The 24,261-nt window shown below is 45.4% G+C and overlaps 1 protein-coding gene across 1 annotated transcript in view; it reads left to right on the top strand.

The window, feature by feature from the left end:
* FUBP3 (far upstream element binding protein 3) overlaps window positions 1–24,261 on the top strand; it is a 280,750-nt gene that overhangs the window by 59,977 nt on the left and 196,512 nt on the right. The window contains exons 5-8 of the mRNA XM_085613968.1: window positions 592–663; window positions 2,119–2,176; window positions 12,882–13,044; window positions 14,512–14,610. Of these exons, the coding sequence (XP_085470094.1) occupies window positions 592–663; window positions 2,119–2,176; window positions 12,882–13,044; window positions 14,512–14,610 (392 nt within the window). The remainder of the gene's footprint in view (window positions 1–591; window positions 664–2,118; window positions 2,177–12,881; window positions 13,045–14,511; window positions 14,611–24,261) is intronic.

Genomic DNA, 24,261 nt, shown 5'->3' with positions numbered 1-24,261 from the left:
GCTGACTGGTTTGAGCCTTGTTTGAGACTCCATAGCTTACGTCCTGTGGCCCAGTGTGCACAGAACCTAAATAAGGGCTTACCCTCATAACGGGATCCTTTAAATAGCACAAAAAACGATGGGTCGATTGGTTGAATTAATTTGCACTTTTCAATTATTGTGCTGGCTAAGGGGTTTCAAGTGTCCAAAGACTTCCCAGTGAGTCGTGGTGTAGTGTCGGAGAAAGCTATATGTTCTTGCAAACTGTCTGCCAGGAAATCTTGACATCTCTGTATGGATTGCCTGATGCCGGATGGCTTGAACCCTCAATAACTAATACAAACGTTAAAAAAAAATGTCTGCCAGGAAATATATATTTTAATTGTTTGTTTTATTTAAATAAACCAGTATAAACCTAAATTGCATGTTAAGAGTTGGCATGGTCACCTTGTGTTCACTTAATGCCTTTTCCCTTGTCCTGTTTTGTCCTTGTCCATCGCTGCCGAGCTTTAGGCCTTCAATGCTCCTTTTTAGCCTGAGCATGTTATGTCTGCTTTTCCTGTTTGATCACACCATGTGAAGCTCTTCTGAAATGTCTCTTTTTCCATCTAGTAATTGGCAGGGGCGGTGAGCAGATCTCCAGAATCCAGGCTGAGTCCGGATGCAAGATTCAGATTGCGCCAGGTATAAATGTCTTTAACCACAGAACAGGAGCCACACATTGCCCAATTTCTGCCTCATGTCTTCATGAGTCATCGATGACTAGTCTGTGTGGTGTAGTCTGACTAGATGTGACCTGAAGATGCTCTGGAGATGCGCTGGAATGTACTGCTGTGGTCCCATCACTGCTATTTGTGCTATAGCAGCTCCTACTGAACATCTTGGCATCTTCAGCTTAGTCCTTTGGGCCAGTTCACATCTGATTTCCCAGTGGCAAAATGGCCAGAGCATGGATGGTAACGCAGCCTGCCTCCGATTCATGCTCTAAGACCTGCATGCTTTGCTCTGTTTGCGGACAGCATCTTTCGGCTAATTCCTTATCTGTACAAAAGCAGACTGGGTATGGCAATTTTCTTAAAGTAGATGCTGTTGTAAACAGTACAGATGTAGATAGGCTTCAAGGATGGTTGATGTGGATTTGGAAGCATCAATGTCACAACAGGTAATGCCACATGAGCTGGGGGGCTGTGCAATGGAATAAGGTTTGAATGGCTAAATAGTCTATAAGCAGTCTTTGGACTTGTGTTGTCATTATGCATAAGTGGCAGTCTTTCTTCCCCAATCTTAGCTTGTCATGTGATTATTCTGTACAGTCCCTCTTCTGATTTCCTCGGGTTAGGATATGTAATCCCCCGAGTCAGGTCTCTTGCGCACTGCTTCCATGGGGGACGTGATGAAGGAAGGAGAGGTGGGAGGAAGACTGCCGCAACCAGCTATCCTACACTGATCACTGGCTTCTGACCATTTAAAGTTGTTGTACACTCTGGTAAAAAGGTCACATGCTCTGGTGCCGGCTTCCAATCCTGTGGCCCATTCACAGTTGTAACCATGAGCTGTTCGGTTGTTTGCCAGCACTGGTCTGCTTTTCCTGATTCATTTCTACAGACCTATTTTGTTTCTGTGGCCTGTTCAGGTGGCAGCAGCCTTTGTGTGTCTGTCTTCTTAAAGTTGCGTTGTAAAGGTGGTTATGTGCTGTTCCTGCACAAGTAGAAAGTCTATGCAGGCGAGGGCACAAAAGCGGCTGCCTAAATGGTAAATATTGATTCTGCGATAGGTCTGTGTAAACGCCCTTTTTCTTGTCGGAGCTAATCTGACTTTGCAAGCAGGAATGGAAGTTGTTTGTTACCTTTTAGTTGAAGTGGTTGGAGAGCGTAAAAGTGAATGCTGTGCAAATGGGCATATGTTTGCCGTTGCTGTAACCTTGGGGCTGCAGCAGTGCTGTTGCTGCAGGGAGTGAAAGGAAAAGCTATTTCAGTGCTTGAACAAAAATAGCCACATTGTAGAGGTTGGATAGTCAAGATAGAGGTGCTTGTTTCCATGCACTGAGAAATTCGAAATATAACCGACCATCTTAATTTTCATTGTTTGCACTAATGCTAAAGATATGCCTAGTAACTTTCCTTGCCTTTTGGTTTGCAGACAGCGGTGGGATGCCAGAGCGGCCCTGTGTCCTGACTGGTATGATCGAAAGCATAGAGTAAGTGCTGGATAAAACTACAGTAGGCTTTTTTCTCATTACTTTTACCAATTCGGTTTTTGAAATTTTGTCAGGGTGGGGTGGTGGGGGGGGGCGGGTTTATTGTGGTTTTTTTTTTTTTTTTTTTTTTTTTTTTTTGGTCATGCCGCTTCACCTTCTTTCTTTTTCCTTTCTCAATTTGCATTGCTAGCTCTGTCAGGTGTGCTCTTGTAGTGTGTGGGCCGAAAAAGTTCCTGAATGAATGCCTTGTAGTCTATGTTTCATCTTGAGGTTCTTGTGTTAATTTTCGCGTAAGCGTTTCAGCTTGTGAAATCTCTTGTATTCAATATATCTTAAAAGGGGCTTCTTATTACTTCCCATCCCCGAATTACTGTTTTCATTAGCTTTTGTGTGCAATTTTTTTGGCTGTTAACTTCTCCTGGCTGCATGCATTTACGATACATCTTCTAAAGCTGTTCACACCGTTGAAGCCCCATTCACTGTCAACGTAAGATCTCTTCCCCGGAAAAGGCAGACCGCTTGTAACATAAACAAGTCACAACACTTAAGCAGATATTGTACAACTACTAAGCAAGCTACAACTTACAACAAAAAACAGCTTATTATTAATCACGTAGGCAAAACCTAATGCATTTACCAGTGCTTGTTGTATTTCAATGCACTGGAATAAAACTTCTCCAAAGGTGACAGAGCCTTCTGTGCTGCAGACTACAAATTGATAAGGAGAGAACTCCAATATTCCTAGATTGGGATTGGTTTATCATTTTGTCAGACAACTGCAGGTGCGGCAGAATTGTTGGAGAGTCCGAGAAGGTATGACAGTCATTGTAATCCATTTTGCATGCAAGAGGGAGAATCCGACGGAGCTGTATAAGTAAGGATTGATGCTTTAAAGCCACATATTCAATGCTTTAGCTGTTAAAGATTCCTTCATGAGATCGTCATTATTCAGGCTCATGGGGCTCAAGCTGGTTGAGAGTCTTCCATTTAGCTGCAGCTGGAAATCCTCCAGTGGCCCAGCTGTCTGCTTCTGAGCACCCATATAGGAAAAAACATGGGCGATGATGCAAATAGATACACAACATTTAACACCTGTGCTCTCTAATACGAGAGCTCATAAGTCCCTCCCGCCCCCAAAATCCACGCGGCCAACACATTTGCTCGACTTCCTAGCAGCTTTCAGTGTTATTAATCACGAAAAAACACTCTGTTCCCCACTCTGTTAAATCTTTACAAAAAGCCCCTTTTCCCAAATCTGTCTGAGAACATATGTTTCCATTCATGAATGTGCCAGCAAACAAATTTACCTTACAACATCTTTGGTGCTTGAGGTCCCACTATGTTCTGTGCTTCTTACATTCGACTTGGATGCCTGAGAACTTTCTTCACTGCCTAAAATAACGTGGTCTTTCTTTCCTCTTCCAAATGCAATAAAGCCTTTCAACCTGGAATGGTTAAATAAACTGAACATGCCTGGCTTCTTCCCATCACGCTCACCCACTGTTTTTTCACGTAAGTCTTCTCCATAGCCATGATCCCTAACAAACTTTTCAAAGCAGCACATTTTTACCTTTGCCATGAAGAAAATCAAAGTGCTCCTGTCTCCTTTGAAAATAAGCAGCTTATGCATTGATTCCATATAGACTCGCACACCATCAACCCTGTACTCGTGGGCGTTCCCCAAACCACTCTCCTGCCACTGAAAACTGTTCTACATGCTTCAACCAAACTTGTATCATCAACCAATAAATTAGACCGTATCTCTTTAATCCTACCCAAATTGCTTTGGCTATCTTTTGAGACCAGAATAACGTTTAAACCAGGTTGCCTGGTGTACAGATCTGTTCATACTTCTCCTCCATACCTCTCCAGCCTGCCAATAATGTTGGACGTCATCCCTCTAAGAAGCAAAAAATAACCTTTTAGAGTCACTTTGTTGCAAAACTAATGCAGTGCATTTGTCCTCAGGAGCCACTTCCTTTTTATGGAACTCTCTCCCTGAGGACCTGAAAACCAAACCCACTCTGCTTAAAATCATACCTGTTTAGGCTGTGCTGGACTTATTATGGTCATGTAGTGTAGCAATATCTTGCTTTCTTTGCTTATAGATTTAATCGTTCCTCTTTTCCCTCTCCATGTCCCGTCCCTTCCATCAACTTTCTCTGTTCCTTTCTTACCCATGTCACTACTGGTGCCTTGATCTCTTTTTCATCCTTCCTATTGATTCTTCTCCGCTGCTTCTACCTACTCACGTAGTTTCTTACCACATCCCCTCACTCCCTACACAATATCCATAGCTACATCATTGTCCACCCTGTCCCTCCTCTGCTTTCCTCATTGTTTTTTTCCACTTCTCTCCTAGTGCTGCTTCCCCTTCCATTCTTCCTATTCACCCTCTGCTATCTTCTTACCTATTTACTGAGCTCTCACTTCCTCGCCCACTGACCTAGGTTAACTTTTTGACAGTTTCATTGATGTAAAGTTTCTTTTAAAGCGCTCCCATACCTCTGTTCGGTGCTATACAAAACTGTTTGTTTCCACATACCAGCTGCAGAAATGCTAAGAAATCGTGAGGTTTTGTGGTAAACCTGCAGCATTCCTAGTAACAGACTCTTGCCTTTGGGCCAGACTTGGATTCCATGCTCTTTCCAAGTGCATGACTGGTACCAACCCATCTGAGAGAGATGGCTATCTGTTTACTAATCCCCATTTCATTGGCTTCGTAAAGTAAATTGCCATTGCTCTTCACCAGTGCTTTCAAACCACTTCAAACATCATCCAACATCTGGATATTGGATCAGCCACAGCAGCTGAATTTTCCCAGTGCAAGGAATTGCTTACTTGGAAGTCATGTTGGTCTCGATGAATGCAGAGTTTCCTCTGGGGGTGGAGAACATACTGTCTTCTTTCAGAAGTTTGCCTCTTCAGCAAGGTGAATGGTCTGTCTCGGATCTTTGCCATACTGCAATTTCATCATGCATCAAGTATGACTAAATAGGTCCTTGTCAACAATGTCTGATGAATGGTGCCTGGCCTCACCCAACTGAGTGGAAACATAGGGGTTCACTGTAGCAAGTTTTTAATATCCCCCTTATTGGTTTTGAGTAAAGAACATGTTCCAGCGGAAGCTCTTCCTACAACTATTTCCTCTGTAGTCAGACTGTTGCTTTCATAACATGATGGGGAGCACACTTGGTACACCTATTGGGCCAAGGAGCTTGGCTGGAAAAGGATTGTATTTATTGTGCCCATTTGCCAACCCTGCAGACAGGTCCTCTAACCCAAGCATTCCTTTTCTCAGTCTGTCGAGTACCCTACAGACTGATAAACTGGATGCTATATACCACCTCCACTCTAAGGGAGGAATAAGGCTCGCTGCCGTCGGAAGAGTGGATCAAACCATTGAGCTGCTTGCTCTAAGATTGCTGATTATGACCTGTATTTGTCAAGTGTGGTAGATTTGACTAAATATCTTTCAAAAGCTTACAAGTTGTTTGCGCGTCATAATCTGTGAGGTACAGTAGTACATTTTGGGGTTATGGCAAACAGAAATAGACAACTGTCCACCTCTAGGGAACCCTAGTTGAAAGAGAAATGCCCTTTAGTTTAAGTATGGGGGCATTTTTTCTTAGTTTGTTTCCTATCCCACCAAACTGCAATCTGAAACAGAGTATTGAGTGATTCCCAATAGCCTTTTGTGGCCTTGCTAGTGCTCGTTTCTCCATCTGCTTCATAAGGGATTGTTGTGGAGTCCATATCCCTTGTCCAGGGTGGATGGCCGATCCCACCACCCCGTCAGTCCTTGACTGCATTTATCATCTTCATGCCCTATGAAGATTTGTGAAACCCAGTAACTTGACCTGGCCTGCCTCGTGAGTCGCTTATTTTCTTCTGAACGCAATTTCAGATTTTCAACAAAATAAAAGGAGTTTCACTTGTTATCCTATTTTCTCCTAATCCTTTCTCTCCAGGCCGTAGACTTTTAAGTTCCCCGATTGCTTCTTGACCAAACAGTGTGAGAAAGTGCCATCTTTCTTGCATGGTATGCCCCCACTTTTTGCTGAATGTACTTTGACTGAGTGTGCCCTGGACTCCTGACAATCAGGTGCCCAGGGCCCATGTTCCTTCCCTAAAAACTGTGCTGAAACCTACAACCCAAATTGGCACACCCTGGCCACATGTCAGCCCCTGGTAAATGGTACACTAGGTAACCAGGGCCTTGTGACCAGGGAAGGCCTCTAAGGGCTGCACCACTTATTGTGCCACCCTTTGAGGCCCTGTACCCTGACAAACACACTGCCCTTGCAGGCTGAGTGTCTGGGTATAGGACAAAACAAAGTCGACATGGCACACATCCCTGTGGGCCATGCCCACAACATACACTGCCCTGGCCTACATCAGCCAACCCTCTAGCTGGGTGCCCTATGCCAGTGTTGTTGGTACAGGAGCATGAGCCCTGTGCCCCTACAGTACCCAGGTCCCTTCCTGGGCACTGTAAGTGCAGTGCTGCCACTTAAGAGTATATGGTCCTGGGAGATCGTCAAACACGAACTCCACAGCACCATGATGGCTCCACTGAAGACTGAAGTTTGGTATCAAACTTCGCAGCACATTAAACCCGCACTGATGCCAGTGCAGGATTTAATGTACAATGCACAACAGAGGGCATCTTAGAGATGCCCCCTGAACCTAACCTACAATTCACGTCTGGTCTGAGGGACTGCCTAGGCTGCCACACAGCAGACATGTTGCTGGACCCCCGGGTAGAGAGCCATCCGCTCTCCTTTGCCTGCAACAATATCCTGGGCGAAGTGCTAGGTCTCCTCCCCCAGGATGGGCAGGGGAAGCTTCAAAGGCATGCCGCCTTTGTGAGCTTCTCCAGGTCACTTGCTGTACTCAGCAACTGGCCCCTACTGGTTCTAAACCCCCACTCTAGCGGGGAAGACTGGCCGGAAACCCCAAGGAAGGACCGGGGGTGTGCCAGCCCCTGCCAACCCCACCCCTCAGGTGGAGGAGGCGTGGTGAAGCACATCTCCGGGCTCTCGCCATCTTGAAGATGGGGAGCCCTGCCCAATCAGGACTAGGTCACTGCCCCCCTCCCACAGGAGAGTGGCAGGATAGGGGGTGTACCCACCCCAGGCAGGGACCCAGTGGTCCCTGCCCTTTACCTACCTGTAATGCCCCTAAATTTTGTATTTAGGGGCACCCTGAACCTTCCTTCCTTAGATCCAGATTCCGAAACAGCAAAGAAGATCAAGAAGAAAGAAGACCTGCCGTGCAGCTGCTAACAAGAGGGAGACACCAACTGCTTTGGCCCCAGCCCTACCGGCCTGTCGACCCTCGAACCTGCTCCTGCTAAATCCCGGCATCTCCCGTGGCCAGCAACCTCAAACCCCGGAGGACCTGGCTACCTTGTGACTCTGAGCATCTTGGACTCCCACGAGCAGTGGCACTGCTCAAAGCAAGTAACTGACCCCTGGCATCAGCCAGGAACCGCGAACCCTGCACACTCTGCACCCGCCAAGCCTGGCCTGTGCTGGAGTGGACAAAGACCCAGAGGACATCCCCTGGTGACTGTGACCCCGAATCCGGCACCCAAGGACCCACCTAGAACCTCCCGACGACGCCTGCAGCCTCCGAACCAGGGACCCCCCCCCAACTGCGATCAACAGAGGGTAAGATTTCCCGACACCAAAAGGCACCCCTGCACCCTGCGGCCTCCTGTGCCCAACTCCTGGGTACCTGCCTATCCTCCAACTACCCAACTTACCTCTCGAAGTGGTGGTCGCACCTGAAGAATCCTCGTCCCAGAGCTTGCAGCCTTTGTTCGTTCTTGAGCTTCTCCATTGCAATCCCATTGAGCGCCCGAAGGCTCAAAAGCACCCTGCACCCAGCCGCCCGAGTGCCCCTGGCTGTGCAATCTCTACTCCTACCTACTTCCCCATTTGCCCTGAGCAAGAGACCAGGAGCCCAGCTCCCACAGCCGCATGGCCTGCTAGTCAGCAGCCACCAACCAAGGCCCCCCTGCCTTCCACAGGATAGCATTGGGCCTAACTCACTCTGCACCCGGCTGCCCCTGTGAGCTGAGGGTGTAACAACTGTACTTACCTGACCTGCGGAGACCCCTGAGTCTATGCCCAGAACCTTAACTCTGCCAGTTGAGTACTTACCCAAAAGCCGATAACTCACTTTTCTTCCATAGGGTAACATTGACTGACTTCTCTTGAAATTTCTTCTAAGTGTGGAGTTTCTAAACTTTAAAATATTCACCTAAAATCAACCGAGTAACGAAAACGGAAATACTCACCTGCTATTAGGAGAGATCCCAGTGCTGGATCTTGGTGCCCAGCACTGACCCTGAAAAGTAATTACAAACCATACTTACCACTAACTCAATTTTCTTCCATAGGAAACCATTGACTGTTTCTGTGATTTTTGCAATCTACAAATATATCCTTTAAAAATCGTACCAACTGTGAAAACGTAATTACTTGCATGTTTTAGATAGATGTCCCAGTACTGAGCCTAGGAGCCGAGCACTGGATTACAAAAGTAACAAGAACATACTTTACTGGAAGCTTGAACTTTCTCCCATAGGAAACCATTGACTGTTTTTCTGTGAAATCTCTTCTAAGGGTCGATTTTGCAAACTTACAAATATTCGTTAAAAAGTGCCTGTATAACCTAAACACATTCTATCAACTGCTTACAGGTGGTATACTAGTGCTGGATCCAGGATCCAACACTGAACCCGAAAAAGTAACTATAACCCCACTTACCTGCTAAGTGAATTTCCTCCCATAGGATAACATTGGTAATTTGATTAGAAAAAGTTTCTAAGTGTCAACTATTAAAATGCCAAAATATTGCTTAAAAATCACAACAGTAACTAAAACGTAGTTACTAGTTTCCAAGAACAGTCCCAGGACTGAATCTAGTATCCAGTCCTGGAGTTAGAAAAGTAATCCTGAAAGTAATCAATTGCATTTAACTTAAAATTCCCATTGAGCTCAATGTATTATTGTGTTTGAAATTGTGTTGCCTATTGCAACTAACTGGAACTATTGCCTTCAAAAGTGAATTGCCTATTGCAAAGTATTTAACTAAAGCATCTCATTCTGAGAAAATATATTTTGATACCTATTGTTGGTTCTAAAATAAAACAACCATATATTTTTATATACAAACCATTGGCCTAGTGTTCAGTTCTTGAGTGTGTGAGACCATTTGCTGACTGTACTACAAATGCTTTACACTGTCCTCTGATACTGCCTTACTGCTCGACCAAGCTACCACTTTAGAGAGTAAGGTTATATGTAACTTTAGCCTCTGCCAAACCTCTGGGTGCTGTGGACTCTGTACACACTGTACCTATTTGGAAACCGTAGATACAGAGCCACTTTCCTACAAACAGGAATTGAGAGACAGCTCTTTGACTGTGGAGCATTTGGCACAGGGCGCTGCTTGGTCTGGTTGCACAGATTATCACATGCTGTAAAAGGGCAGTTTATCTTATGGCAAAGTCTCACTGCGGACCTGGGCACTTGCTGCACATGCCAATAGATCCATTAACTTTACCAGATACTGCTGTCTAGACTGCCACTCCGGAGCACGCACACTTTGGTCAAGCCCCTGTGTGTCACAAAGTGCCCGGCTCTCCTACAACTTTGTTGTGAGGATGAACTTCCTCTTTCATTAATCATTAAGGGATATTAATAAAGATGCACCGATTAAGTAAATGTTTACTTACAAGCCTAGTTCTTTATTTTGAGATGTTCATTACATTTAGAAATAAGCTACCCTCCTTTGCCTTGATTTCAGAGGAACCAAGAAAATGCATTGGTAAATATACTGTTCAAGTCCCATCCCTTAATCAGAAATTATCAAGGATAGCTGAAATAGCAGGAATTACTATTTGTGCTTCATTTTAAAAGTTGGGATTTAAATTTAAAGCAGAATTTGCTATTTTAAAATAAACAAGCATTGGCATAGCCAGCCGGTCTTGCCTTTATAATGCTAAGCTATTGGCTTTGCCAATGCTGGTTTGTAAAGCATTTTATTTTTTTTAAAAGTAGGGAAAAAAATCCAAATACTGTACGGAAAGCAAATGCACATCTTAAGGTAACTTAAAACTGAGCAATGAATTAATGGCTTTTAGTCTCTATAAACTGCATAGTTTTATTTTTCACATTTTACGACCAGAAACTCTAAACAGAATTAAGAGCTGGTTGGTTGCACAGGATACAGTTTAAAAATAACCGATAAGTTGTAAGTACCTAGAAGAACATAGCAGGTGTTTGAGAACATGGCAGAATGTAAAGGTAAATGCTAGCCATGGACATCCAGCACTGCTAGGAAATTACTCCAGCCTTTTGTGGAAGGCAGGCCAAAACATGGAATCGACTGTGATGGTCTGCTCTTTAGGACACTTGGCAAAAATATACATTACAATGTGAGAGCATGCGAATAAGTGAACTCAAATAGAGAGCTCCACAAAAAAAAGGTGATTTCCTGATAAATAGCCGTGGAAGGATATGCTATCCAGTCAAAAGGATGGTAAAGAAGCTGTTGATCCAGGAAAGGGGCAAACACTGGAGGTTGAAGGAAACCATGAAATAAGATGCAAGCGAATCATATTGACAAGATAAACATCCAGTAATATGCAGTGGGCTGATGCAGACATCCAGTAATATGCAGTGGGCTGATGCAGACATCCAGTAATATGCAGTGGGCTGATGCAGACATCCAGTAATATGCAGTGGGCTGATGCAGACATCCAGTAATATGCAGTGGGCTGATGCAGACATCCAGTAATATGCAGTGGGCTGATGCAGACATCCAGTAATATGCAGTGGGCTGATGCAGACATCCAGTAATATGCAGTGGGCTGATGCAGACATCCAGTAATATGCAGTGGGCTGATGCAGACATCCAGTAATATGCAGTGGGCTGATGCAGACATCCAGTAATATGCAGTGGGCTGATGCAGACATCCAGTAATATGCAGTGGGCTGATGCAGACATCCAGTAATATGCAGTGGGCTGACCCATATCACACACTCAAATATTTGCATTGTATGCAATAGGTCTTCGACAAGGGCCCTCTAAAAGCAGTCTATAGGCAAGTCCTAAAGAAGGAGGAAGCATTTGATTTACTTCTATATTTTTTTTATTGGAAAGCCGACCTTTTAGTGCATGTTTTGAGATCCCATAATTAGGTGGAGACATTTGTGCTTTGTGTATTTAATTAAGATACTTTCACAAGAAACAAGGGTTTAGGACAAGTTGTGTTTTTACTTACTTTTTAAAGAATTGTGCCAGGCTGTTCTAGTGTCATGAGCACCTACCTCTCACTGAGATGTATTGTTTGAGCCTTCACAAACTTTGTTCAATGTAAATGATGACAGTGTGGTAGAACGATGGTAGGATGTATAATGGGTACCGCAATAGTCTGCGTGTTTGTGCTTTGCTATAGATTAACCTCTGCCATGAATTGGGCTTGTTTACTTGTAAATACCAGTGCCTACATTTTAATCATCCTGTGAAAAGGGCTTCTTCCTGTGTCGTGCACCAAAATAGCATACTGCTATGCTTCATGCTTCTCCATATTCTACATATTGCACACAGTGTGCTCCATAAGTTTACTTGTTTACATCCTGGTGTATGAATGAGCAATAGAAAAAGTTTCAAAGAACATGAAATCATGAAATTCACATTAGAACAGTACGTTCCCAGTATGATAGAATTTAGCTGCTGTTAGAAAAGTCCCTCATTCAGTTTACAACTCAAAATTGTGTGCTCCTATTTGACTTTGCTACTTGCCTAATGCATATAACTACCCGACGCATTCTTTGCCTGCCATGTAATGCTCACCAACATTTCCTTGTGTCTCTTAGTAACGGCTCATTTTCCATACATGCCTTGAGCAGGCTTAACCGGCTGCTTTTCTTGCATGTCTTAAACAAGCAAGCCGCCTGTTGCCACTTATGGCTTTTATCAGTGTGCTTTAAGCTGGCATATTAGTAACTTGCAGTTTTCCTTGCCTTTCTTGGATACAGCTTGCCAGTAACTTTTCTCGCTCTGAGAATAGACAGGCTTTATATACTTCCAAAATGAACCTGTCTGGAAACATTGACCTAGAGACCAGTAAAACCTTTCTTCATGTAGGTGTAGAATACTAAAATTAAAAGGATCTGAGGAAGTGCACCCCAGTTTCAATACTAAAAATAGTAGCACTTGCCATTTAAAAGCAGGTCGGGTGAGAATGTGTGGAGCAGTCTTCAGTCTGTTTTCGATCATTGTGGAGTTGTGATGTGAGCAAGTTTAACCCATTATAGTCTTTATTGCCGACCCTCTTAAAGAATCTCAATGGGCTTGTTTTCTTCCTGAGCGCCACTGGGTACTTAAATTGCTTTGAGCCGCAATTGTCTCTGCTTAGATGTTTATCGTGGGATTAAAAAGTGCACACGGGTTTGCAGGGTTTGGCTCTTCCCTCATTTATGTAGCTGCGTGTATTTCAAGGTGCAGGATAAGGTTATTGGTGGCTCCTATACAGTGCAAATTCCCCCTCTGTTAGTTAATTTCTCAAGAAGTTCAACCTGGTGGCGGTAAGCTCAGCGCAAGGCAGTAGGCTACTGTTTACTGGTCATTTGTCCGCTTTATACATTTTCTTTTATTCACTTGAAGCCTCTTATTTGATCTCCAGACAGGCAAAGCGGCTGCTGGGGCAGATTGTGGACCGCTGTCGAAACGGACCTGGATTCCATAGTGACCTAGACGGAACCAGCACGATCCAGGAAATCCTGATCCCTGCATCCAAAGTTGGACTGGTCATTGGCAAGGGAGGAGAGACCATAAAACAGTTGCAGGTATTTGCTGCTGCTTGCAGCAGGGTTTATAGAAAAGTCGACTTTATGTTCTGCTTCCACATAAAATGCATCGCAGCAGATTGATTGATGTGGTGAAATTGTGGTCAGATGTGTGGGAATGGATTAATGTAAAGACTTTGATGGGAGGAATTCTTAGAGGATTAGCGAACTACTGATTTTTGTGCATGTGCTCAACCTACAGTAAACAAGTGAATTAACTGATCTAGTCATCTCCTGTTATGGGAGTCTGCTGCGGAAGGGATTGTTTCTCCCCACGGATTGCTCAGTGTCGGAGACTTCTGCAAGCATGCACTCCTCACTTTTGATTTTTTTCTCAGTGCGATGGGTATGTCTAGATGTTTATCATGTTCTTGCCATTCCAGTTTGAGCTATACTGAACCTATTGGACCAGTGCTGTTTTGCATGTATCTGTTCTGTGTGGAGTGACCTAGTTGATGAAAAAAGATGAACTGAGATGTGGCCTGAATGATTGGTAGTGGATTATTCCTTTGTTTTTCTCAGTGTGAGCAAACTAAGCTAGGTAAAGCCCCCGATGTGAGGTTAGCGTGGCATATGAGGATCCCTCCCTCCTAAGTGTTGTAGGTGCCTTGCAGGCCAGGCAGTAGACGATCAGTCACAAGAACAGTCCATCAAATCATGCAGGTGCATTGAGTCCATTCCTTCGGATGACTTTATTACCAAGTGCAGTCCAGACCACGAGCCATGCTGGTGGAATAGGTTCATGCCCTGTTCAGACAACTTCCTTAGAAAGTACAGCCCATGCAGATGGACGGAGTCCACTGCCCTTCTCTGAAGATTGTTAGGAAGTACAGTTCATGCAGGTGCATTGTCCCTTCCGTTCCTTTTAAGACAACCTTATAAAGTAGAGTTCATGGAGATGGCTTGAGATCGTCCTTCTTGAAGAGTCCCTTACCAGTTGCATTGAGCACATCCCCTGTTGTGCAGACTCCCTTCGAAAGGATGGAAAAATATTTAAAGCCCATGAGTAAGCAGCATTCATCACTCCAACATCAGCTTAGAGAAGAGGCACTTGTGTTTTCAGTTGACTAAGGAGTTGTAGTTCGAGCCATCTCTGATTTTACTAAAACCTACGCTTTACCATCGGGGAATCTATCGCAGTAAAATCCCGGGACGCATTTTGTAACTGGCTATCCTATACAGTGTGTGCAATGCAGCTATGGGGGTGGGGGACATCCTCCCTTCAGGGGACCTTGCTTCCCATAAACAATGCTGGTATTAAGGGCAGAGGTTTCAGAAGAGGACCTCTGTAGTTCAGTACCTGAGCACTATTAACAGCGAGTAAAGACTTTTGTTACACCTACATTTAAGTGACTTGGGGGTTTCTTGGCTAAGTTGCCCGATTCTGTTAGCATGCCAGCTGGTTGTGGTTGAGGGTAGACCAGTTGTTGCGTAGCACTAATGTTCTGTTGCATTAATTAATCCTAGGAAAGAACAGGTGCTAAAATGATCATGATTCAGGATGGACCGTTACCAACAGGAGCAGACAAGCCTCTTCGGATCACGGGTGATCCCTACAAAGTACAGGTGCGTTTTGCCCCACTGTTTTCTAGTCTACATTTGTGTTGGCACCTGCTGCTGATGTCATTAAAAATTGATTTGCCAGTAGGACTTCTAGAACTTCACCATAGCGTCGCCAAATATTCATCTATATGTACACGGCTGGCTTGCTTTCCCATTTTCAATAATACCCATGCAAACCCTTCTCCCTCAAATGTAATTGCACTCGCAGATCGAGCTTCCCCTGCGCTCCTAACCATTGGTGCATGCTCTCCCAGGTGGTGGAAACTAGAGGCTGTCTGCTTATGTGCACTGAGGATTAATGTGGTCACTACCTGAAATATATCTGGCAACATGATCTTAAAAGTGCTTCCGTTTTGTGGCAATTCTTCTCCCTGTACTCGCCACCTTATCCCAAAAAACACTTCTCCAATGTACGTCAGTTTTCTTATGGTCCCATCTCCCTCTGTATTTGTGACAGTAAAGCATGCGCCCCTCGTAGGGGCAATCCGAGGGCGTTCTGTGCATGTGCAGAGGATCTGCATGGATGCCACTTAACTTCGACCTGGTTCTATTTCTACTGTCCTTCACTGTCTCTGCGTAGGTCATACAAGACCAAAGCAACCTCCTATCTGCTCCAGGCCGATGCAGGCCAGGTCTATTTACTCTGCTCCTCGATTTTTAAACTTTTAAATTTGTGGAACTTGAGGTAATACTATGTTTCCTCTTCCTAGTAATGTTGCTCTGTTCACTCCTGTACGCGGTGAATGTTGTGGTTCTCGTTGCATATAATGTCAAATCTTTTAACTCTTACCATCGAATGTCTTGCTTAGTCACTTGATGTTTACTCTGCCATTAAGGCTTGGTGTTTTGAATGCCTGGCCTCCTACTGAAAAAAAACCTTGAGCTTGGGACCTTTCCTTGAGCAATTTGTTTACATTGCTGACATTTGGCTGTCTCTTTGAGACTGCCATCTCTGCAGCCATGACTATGTACAATTATTCCCTTCTTTCTTTTTCGCCACATGTATGTGGGTGATGGAGTTGCTCTTTTCTAACACCCGTATCGAATTCCTGTTCCTACTGTTTTTTTTTGTCTAGCACATCTTTTGAATTTTACTTTGCTAAGAGAACTTCAATTCCTCTTGTCTCCTGCAGGTCCACCTACCTCTTTCGCAGAATTTACATGCCTTTTTACCTTTCATTGTTTTTTACTGTACAACGTTAACCTACATCTCTCTAATGAAGCAGTTGCTATCTGTGAGAGATGGCCTGGTATATGACGTCCACTTATGTAAGTGGGCACCTTGCACCAGTCCAGACAACCCTTATGGTGATTTAAGAGGTCTCAGACAAACTTAAAAAGCTATCCAAGTGGTAGCTGTGGAGAGCAGCCTTCAGGCTTAGTCTTGAAGGAGTGTAAAGCGGCTTGTTTTACCAGAATGTAATCTTATAGTATAGAATAAAGGAAAAGAGAACCACACAGTAGTTACAAAAAAAATGTATAATATAATACTATCTAGTACGTTACAGTATCTCCCACACAGAGATAGACACAAAGTACACAATACTTTAGCAAAGAAATCAGTTAATAGCACTAATATACACAGTGGGGAGAAGGGGGGGTGGGGGGGGATGCGGCCACTTTCCATATACTAAGAAAGTGGTATAAGACTAGAGTTGGGACAATGCTGAGGACGTATAATTCATGGGACCCCAAGGAGCCACTCAAGGTGAGTAGATGGAGACCCCCACGGAGAGCGTGTGCAGTGTGTGAACACGACCGCGTGCTCCTTACAAGCCTATGTGCAACACGCGCTTCGCTTTTTTAAAGATTAAGGACCCTGAAGAAACCCTGTGGAAGACAGAACGTTAGAGAGCCACCCCACCTGTGGATACCGTGGAACCCAAGTTACCTATCCCAGGGAAGCCGGGTGCATAGGTGTGAAGTGTCTTTGGAAACTACAGTCAAATCCAATGGAGGACTTCAGGAAAGTGCTGCTTCTGGAAGAGGAGGATGTGGATTCTTGAAAGAGTACCTGAAAGCAGAAGAGACGGTGTCTGGGTCACTTGAGTGACCAGGGGCTTCAGAATAGATGTCGATGACCTTGACACTGCAGCTGTGGGGACCAGGCGACGCTGAGGAAGACCAAGAACCAGATACGAGCGGTCTCACAAAGGATGTAGAGTGCTGAGGGGTTGGTGTCCGGCGGGAGCACCAACGAGCCTTGGCAAATTCAACCCACGCAGGAGGTCAAAAGATTGCAGGAAGAGGACCAGCAAGGTCCAGGAGACTCTCCACATGCAGGGGTGTCAAGGCAAGCCCAGAGCAATTAGGGAACCCCTAAGAAGTCGTAGTTGGCCCTCCACATGTCGAAGACACTGGAGTCGCGGGAGGACCTCGGGTAGCTTTACAAAACAGGCCACGGTGCACAAGGTGCAATGTGGTTGAATATCTCTCCAGGTGAAGTTGCCGGAGGTTGGGACTACTTGGAGCCCAGTGCACTTGCTGCAGAATTGCCAACAACCATTTGCACTTGCAAAAGTACGCGGTGCACATGGGTTCGGGTATTACAGCCCCCACAAGGGATTCTGGCCTCAAACTGGGTGAGAGGGCAGCTCAGGCCTCTAGGGATGTAGAAACCCACCTCCTGTGTTGTTGAACCATTCCGAGTCCGTAGGAGCTCGGGATCAGCAGACCGGTCCGCAGTGTTGCAATGCAAGGGAGTGACTGCTTCACTCCAAGGGAGATTATCTTCTGATGTCTTGGATGCTCCGCAGGCCCTCAGAGGAAGATCTGTCCACGCCTTTACAAGGCACTATTGTCTTGATTTAGACTCGAGGGCATATATCCAAGTAGGGTAAGCATATGCCCAAGTCAGGTAAGCTGTTTTGAGACATCTTTGCCTAGTTTTGTTCCTTTTAGGTCTTCCCTCACGGCTTAAGGGATGAGCTAGCCATTCTCTTCAGTGCTTATGATTCTCCATGGAGATTCCCTGAGAGGGAATGTTTTCTTGCCTGAAATCCTAGTTCTCCATCAGGGGAATCTCCATTGAAAACGTAAGCAACCCTACCTCCTCCTACAGCGCATACTAGGAAGCTGGACGTCAAGGTGTCTTTAAAGGTGCAGTGTTCAATTCTCATTCTTACATAGCTGAAGCCTACAGCTACATTGCCCCATCATTCACTTTAAAAGATAATGAAAAGGGTTTGTGAAGGAGGTTACTAAAGGGTCACTTGTCTTCCTTGTCTTGATGATCGAAATACTGGAAGAATTGTATATACATACAAAGAGCTACAAGAGCTGGGTAACCCAGCAGGTAACCACCACTGCAAACGTCTAGATCCTATGGACGAAGTCAAGCAATGTGATTGCTGTAAAATGCCCTTTCATTTCACTAGGATAGGCAAATTTGAGCCACAGATCTACACCGCGAATAATAAAACGAGGGTCGCGGTTTTCAGGGCAGTAGTAATAAATGCAACATCCTTAATTAAACACAATACAGAGCTTGCTGAACTGTTGGATGCTCATCACCTGGATGTGGCCTTTATTACAGAAACCTGGGCTGATGGAGCATCAGACCCAGATATTGCTTTAGCATTACCACCTGGCTATACTGCCACCAGAGCTGATAGATTAGGGAGGGGGGGGGGGGGCTTGCCATCCTATGTAGAGGAGCTGCATGTCCACAGCTCGATTGTGGGTAACTCCTCTGATTGTGAAATGCTTTTATTTCAAATAACACTCTCAAAGAACTACACATTTAGAGGCCTCTTACTGTACAGACCTCCCAAGGCGAGGGCCCCTGTGCTATCAATCTTAAGCCCAATTCTAGAATCAAGTCTGCAAGGATCAGACTTCACAATCCTAGGGGACTTTAATTATCATCTTGAAAAAGTAAAGGACATCAATACTGCCGAATTGCTCGATGCAATGTCTGGACTCTCCCTGGACCAGATCGTTAATCAAGGCACTCATGTGGCAGGACACACACTGGATGGGATTTTCTCCTCCAACCCTAACCTTAAAATTAGAGCTATTACCCGTTATACATGGTCAGATCATAAAGCCTCCTAGAAGGAGGAGGAACCAAGAGCTTTTTTAATGAGGTCCTGCACCATGCTCCGAGGAGTATAGACAAAAACCAAGGGGTGCAGTTCCTCTGGGGGGTGGAAAAGAGGGGGGAAGAGCGGTTAGTCTCTATATAATGCCCTCACACACCTAGCAAGGTGTCATGCTTCATCATAGGGCTGTGCTCCTCGTCGGGCCGGCGCTGCAATGCCCGACGGGCTCCCGCGGAGGGGCTCTTTATCGGAGTTCTTTTTAAGAGACAGCCGTATGGGTGCGTGGGGGTCAGTGCAACAAGTGTAGTGAGTGGTGGTGTAGTGAGTTAAAATAGGTGTGGTATTACCAGGCAATGTGTCAATTTATTTTGATGGTATACCAGCCTAAGTAAAAATATAAGTGATCCCAAAGGGATTATGATGGTCCCTAGGGAACTCAAACGGTCAACATGTTTCTTGCTCTATGCCCAAAGGGTCGGTGGCAATTCATCAGGACCATTGTGAGAAAGTGCTCAAAGAAAATTGTGAGAACTCTACTACATAATTCGTGATGTAGAAATTATCCATACATCACCATGCAATCCAATGGGGTCCCTAAGGAAGTGGACCCGTTGTTGCAGTACCTGGAAGAAAAAGGGGGGGGGAGGGGGGGGGAAAAAGGAAGGTGGGGGGGGGGGGGGGGAAGGAAGGGGGGAGAGAGAGAAGGACAACACAGATGCATGAAACATTATTCACAAAAATTCGGGGCTCCTGGAGGGAACCGTGTGTATGTTGTGGCCGCCGATGGAGGTGCTCACACAGTGACCCAACCAGAGTCATCTCTATATACAAGTGTTTAAATGAACAATTGAGGACCACGTTATAAAGTGCTGGCACAAAGAGTTGCCAGGTGGTGGGCATGCCCGGCGAAAAATGAGAGGTGGAACACGTTGTGGGCATGCTTAGCGCAACTGCAACCGTGTGCCTTCGTGCACACGAAAAACAAATAAGTGCCAAGAGCAACTGGTGCAGTACACATGCTCCTAAGTGGAGGAGTAAGGCGGAGTATTGTTATCAGATGGACCGCCTTACAAAATTGAACACTCGTACTCATGTTGTGAAATTTACGAGGTGACTATAGGCTGTGCAGAAAGTGCGACGCGAAATAGATGCTGGGGGCTACACATGCTCCACCGCGAGAGGGTCAAGCGTGGAAATATGTGTCTAGGGGCGCTGATGTGGGGGACAATAACGTCAGAAAAAGAAAGATTGCCACTTGCTCGTGCATGTATCACACTTTACGGGAGATACAGACTCACCCCTATTTGGGAGTAAACTTTCCGTACGGGTTCGCCTGGCGGCCAGGGAGCGCCTGCCTTTAAAAAATTATAGACAAGGAAGGTGAGTCGTACCTGGAGATTCGAAGAAAGCTGTAGAAGGACCCAAAATGGGGGCTTACTTACAGAGAGTCGGCGCATTCGCTGCCGGATACCTACTGCGGCTCAGGCTTCCGTGACGCACAGCCGTGCGTGTGTGATTAATAACGGAAGAGAGCAGGCGTGGCTGCAGTGCACAACTGGTACGCGATTGACGGCCGCCATGTTGGGAGTGAAGAAAGTAACTTTATTGTTCATAGTGGGAGGCAAAAGGAAAAAGGGGGCAGCTGGCCCAGTACGGCCGCCATGTTGGGAGTGGAAACGTAACTTTGTTGTTCATAGTGGGGGAATGGACAGCTTGTCCAGTGAGGCATTCAGGCGTGATAGGGACAAGGTATATGGGGGAAAAAAAGGGGGGGGGGAAAAAAGAGATTATTGTATACAAGTGGTTAAGTGTCCCCTAGGTAGACATAAAGATCGATTCTGTCGCTACAGTGGTGGCAAAAAAGGTAATTATTAAAGGCGATATATGTGTATGCGTTGTATATGAAGCTGACAGGTCAAAAAAAGGGGGGGGTTTTTTTGGACCCGAATTCCAGGCCGCCTGGCCCACCATACGTGGTTTCAGAAAACCCAAAAATCGCTGTTGTTTGTCGTAATAATTAGCATTGAGTGGATATGTCCAATGTAGGACTATTGACACCAGAGGGTCATGTGTTGTTAAGAGTGGCCCACGGTATATCATCGTTTAGGCCCCTGGTATGGCTCGAGATTCTAAAAATCCACTGTTGTTCTTTGCGGAAGAGGGCTTCCTTGCTGATCGTTGGAAAGGCTTGAAGGACTGTCCATGAAAGGTCATTGGCAGTATGATTAGCTTCCAAGAAATGTGTGCACATTTTCGTGCTGATCCTTTTGCATCTGATGTTACTTCGATGTTCAGAGATCCTGATCTTTATTGGACGTGTTGTCATACCAATGTACATTAGCCCACAAGGGCACTGGATTAGATAAATGCAGTTGCGAGTATTGCAATTGGTGTGGGTTCTTTGTTGCCAATTCAGAGTTTCCGAGAGGGTTACAGATTTACTTGTTTTTGTTAGATTACATGCGGTGCATTGTCCGCATGGGTAGTGTCCTGTCACCGGCGGAAGTCCCCACAGTCTTTGCTCAGCTCGGGGTGCTGGTTTCGGTCTAGTGCTGATGAGCATTGTTTTCAAATTGTTAGTTTTTTTGAAAGCAAAACGTGGTTTTGGGGCTTGCCAGCCTCCTACCGATAAAAGTTTCCAATGCTTTTTGATTATTTTTTGGAAGGTGTTAGATTCTGGAGTGAAGGTGCTAACACAAGTGATTAAGTCATCTTTCGTTCTTTCTGTGGATACCAACAAGGCCTCCCTGTTGGTATTGCGTGCCCTTTTGTAGGCCATTTGCGTTAAATTCGCCGGATATTCTCTGCGGGCTAGGTGGTCAGTGAGTTCATGTGCCTGCAGTTTGAAATCCTCCAGTGCACTACAATTACGACGTAATCTGAGGTATTGCCCGTAGGGCAGGTTCTGTCGTAAAGCCTTGGGGTGAAAACTGCTAAAGAGAAGTGGACTATGGCTGTCAGTTGGCTTTTTATAAGTTTTGGTGGTCAACCCCGTAATGCTTTTTTGAATAAGCAAATCCAAAAACGGCAGTTCAAGTATGGAGGAGCTAGCTGTAAAGCGCAAGTAAGGGTTAAGGGAATTGACCCATGTTACAAAGGAAGGGATGGAGTTTGGATCCCCTTTCCAAAAAATCAGTATATCGTCAATATACCTCCGCCAAAGGGTGATGTTACCCTGGTAGATGTTATTCTCACAAAGGATGTGATTGGCCTCAAAATGAGCCATGTAGAGGCATGCCAGGCTGGGAGCAAAGGTGCTCCCCATCGAAGTACCCTGGACTTGATGGTACATCCGATCTTCGAATTGAAAATAGTTTTTGGTTAGGGCAATCTCTGCACACTCCATAATAAAGGAGACTGGGGTGGGTGAGTTCCATGCTTGTGCTCGTAATACCTCTTCCACCACATCCAAGGTGGCCCTCTGCGGGATGTTGGTGTAGAGGGCCTCTACATCTAAAGTGACCAAAACATCCACTCTACTGCCCGTGTCGTTAGTTTGTTTGATGATATTAAGGACGTCCCTGGTATCTAGAAGAAAGGCACATGAACTCACTGACCACCTAGCCCGCAGAGAATATCCGGCGAATTTAACGCAAATGGCCTACAAAAGGGCACGCAATACCAACAGGGAGGCCTTGTTGGTATCCACAGAAAGAACGAAAGATGACTTAATCACTTGTGTTAGCACCTTCACTCCAGAATCTAACACCTTCCAAAAAATAATCAAAAAGCATTGGAAACTTTTATCGGTAGGAGGCTGGCAAGCCCCAAAACCACGTTTTGCTTTCAAAAAAACTAACAATTTGAAAACAATGCTCATCAGCACTAGACCGAAACCAGCACCCCGAGCTGAGCAAAGACTGTGGGGACTTCCGCCGGTGACAGGACACTACCCATGCGGACAATGCACCGCATGTAATCTAACAAAAACAAGTAAATCTGTAACCCTCTCGGAAACTCTGAATTGGCAACAAAGAACCCACACCAATTGCAATACTCGCAACTGCATTTATCTAATCCAGTGCCCTTGTGGGCTAATGTACATTGGTATGACAACACGTCCAATAAAGATCAGGATCTCTGAACATCGAAGTAACATCAGATGCAAAAGGATCAGCACGAAAATGTGCACACATTTCTTGGAAGCTAATCATACTGCCAATGACCTTTCATGGACAGTCCTTCAAGCCTTTCCAACGATCAGCAAGGAAGCCCTCTTCCGCAAAGAACAACAGTGGATTTTTAGAATCTCGAGCCATACCAGGGGCCTAAACGATGATATACCGTGGGCCACTCTTAACAACACATGACCCTCTGGTGTCAATAGTCCTACATTGGACATATCCACTCAATGCTAATTATTACGACAAACAACAGCGATTTTTGGGTTTTCTGAAACCACGTATGGTGGGCCAGGCGGCCTGGAATTCGGGTCCAAAAAAACCCCCCCCTTTTTTTGACCTGTCAGCTTCATATACAACGCATACACATATATCGCCTTTAATAATTACCTTTTTTGCCACCACTGTAGCGACAGAATCGATCTTTATGTCTACCTAGGGGACACTTAACCACTTGTATACAATAATCTCTTTTTTCCCCCCCCCCTTTTTTTTCCCCCATATACCTTGTCCCTATCACGCCTGAATGCCTTACTGGACAAGCTGTCCATTCCCCCACTATGAACAACAAAGTTACGTTTCCACTCCCAACATGGCGGCCGTACTGGGCCAGCTGCCCCCTTTTTCCTTTTGCCTCCCACTATGAACAATAAAGTTACTTTCTTCACTCCCAACATGGCGGCCGTCAATCGCGTACCAGTTGTGCACTGCAGCCACGCCTGCTCTCTTCCGTTATTAATCACACACGCACGGCTGTGCGTCACGGAAGCCTGAGCCGCAGTAGGTATCCGGCAGCGAATGCGCCGACTCTCTGTAAGTAAGCCCCCATTTTGGGTCCTTCTACAGCTTTCTTCGAATCTCCAGGTACGACTCACCTTCCTTGTCTATAATTTTTTTAAAGGCAGGCGCTCCCTGGCCGCCAGGCGAACCCGTACGGAAAGTTTACTCCCAAATAGGGGTGAGTCTGTATCTCCCGTAAAGTGTGATACATGCACGAGCAAGTGGCAATCTTTCTTTTTCTGACGTTATTGTCCCCCACATCAGCGCCCCTAGACACATATTTCCACGCTTGACCCTCTCGCGGTGGAGCATGTGTAGCCCCCAGCATCTATTTCGCGTCGCACTTTCTGCACAGCCTATAGTCACCTCGTAAATTTCACAACATGAGTACGAGTGTTCAATTTTGTAAGGCGGTCCATCTGATAACAATACTCCGCCTTACTCCTCCACTTAGGAGCATGTGTACTGCACCAGTTGCTCTTGGCACTTATTTGTTTTTCGTGTGCACGAAGGCACACGTTTGCAGTTGCGCTAAGCATGCCCACAACGTGTTCCACCTCTCATTTTTCGCCGGGCATGCCCACCACCTGGCAACTCTTTGTGCCAGCACTTTATAACGTGGTCCTCAATTGTTCATTTAAACACTTGTATATAGAGATGACTCTGGTTGGGTCACTGTGTGAGCACCTCCATCGGCGGCCACAACATAC

This window comes from Triturus cristatus, chromosome 1_2, assembly GCF_964204655.1.
Source record: "Triturus cristatus chromosome 1_2, aTriCri1.1, whole genome shotgun sequence".
In the NCBI taxonomy this organism is placed as follows: Eukaryota; Metazoa; Chordata; class Amphibia; order Caudata; family Salamandridae; genus Triturus; species Triturus cristatus.
This window is presented reverse-complemented; position numbering and strand designations above follow the sequence as displayed.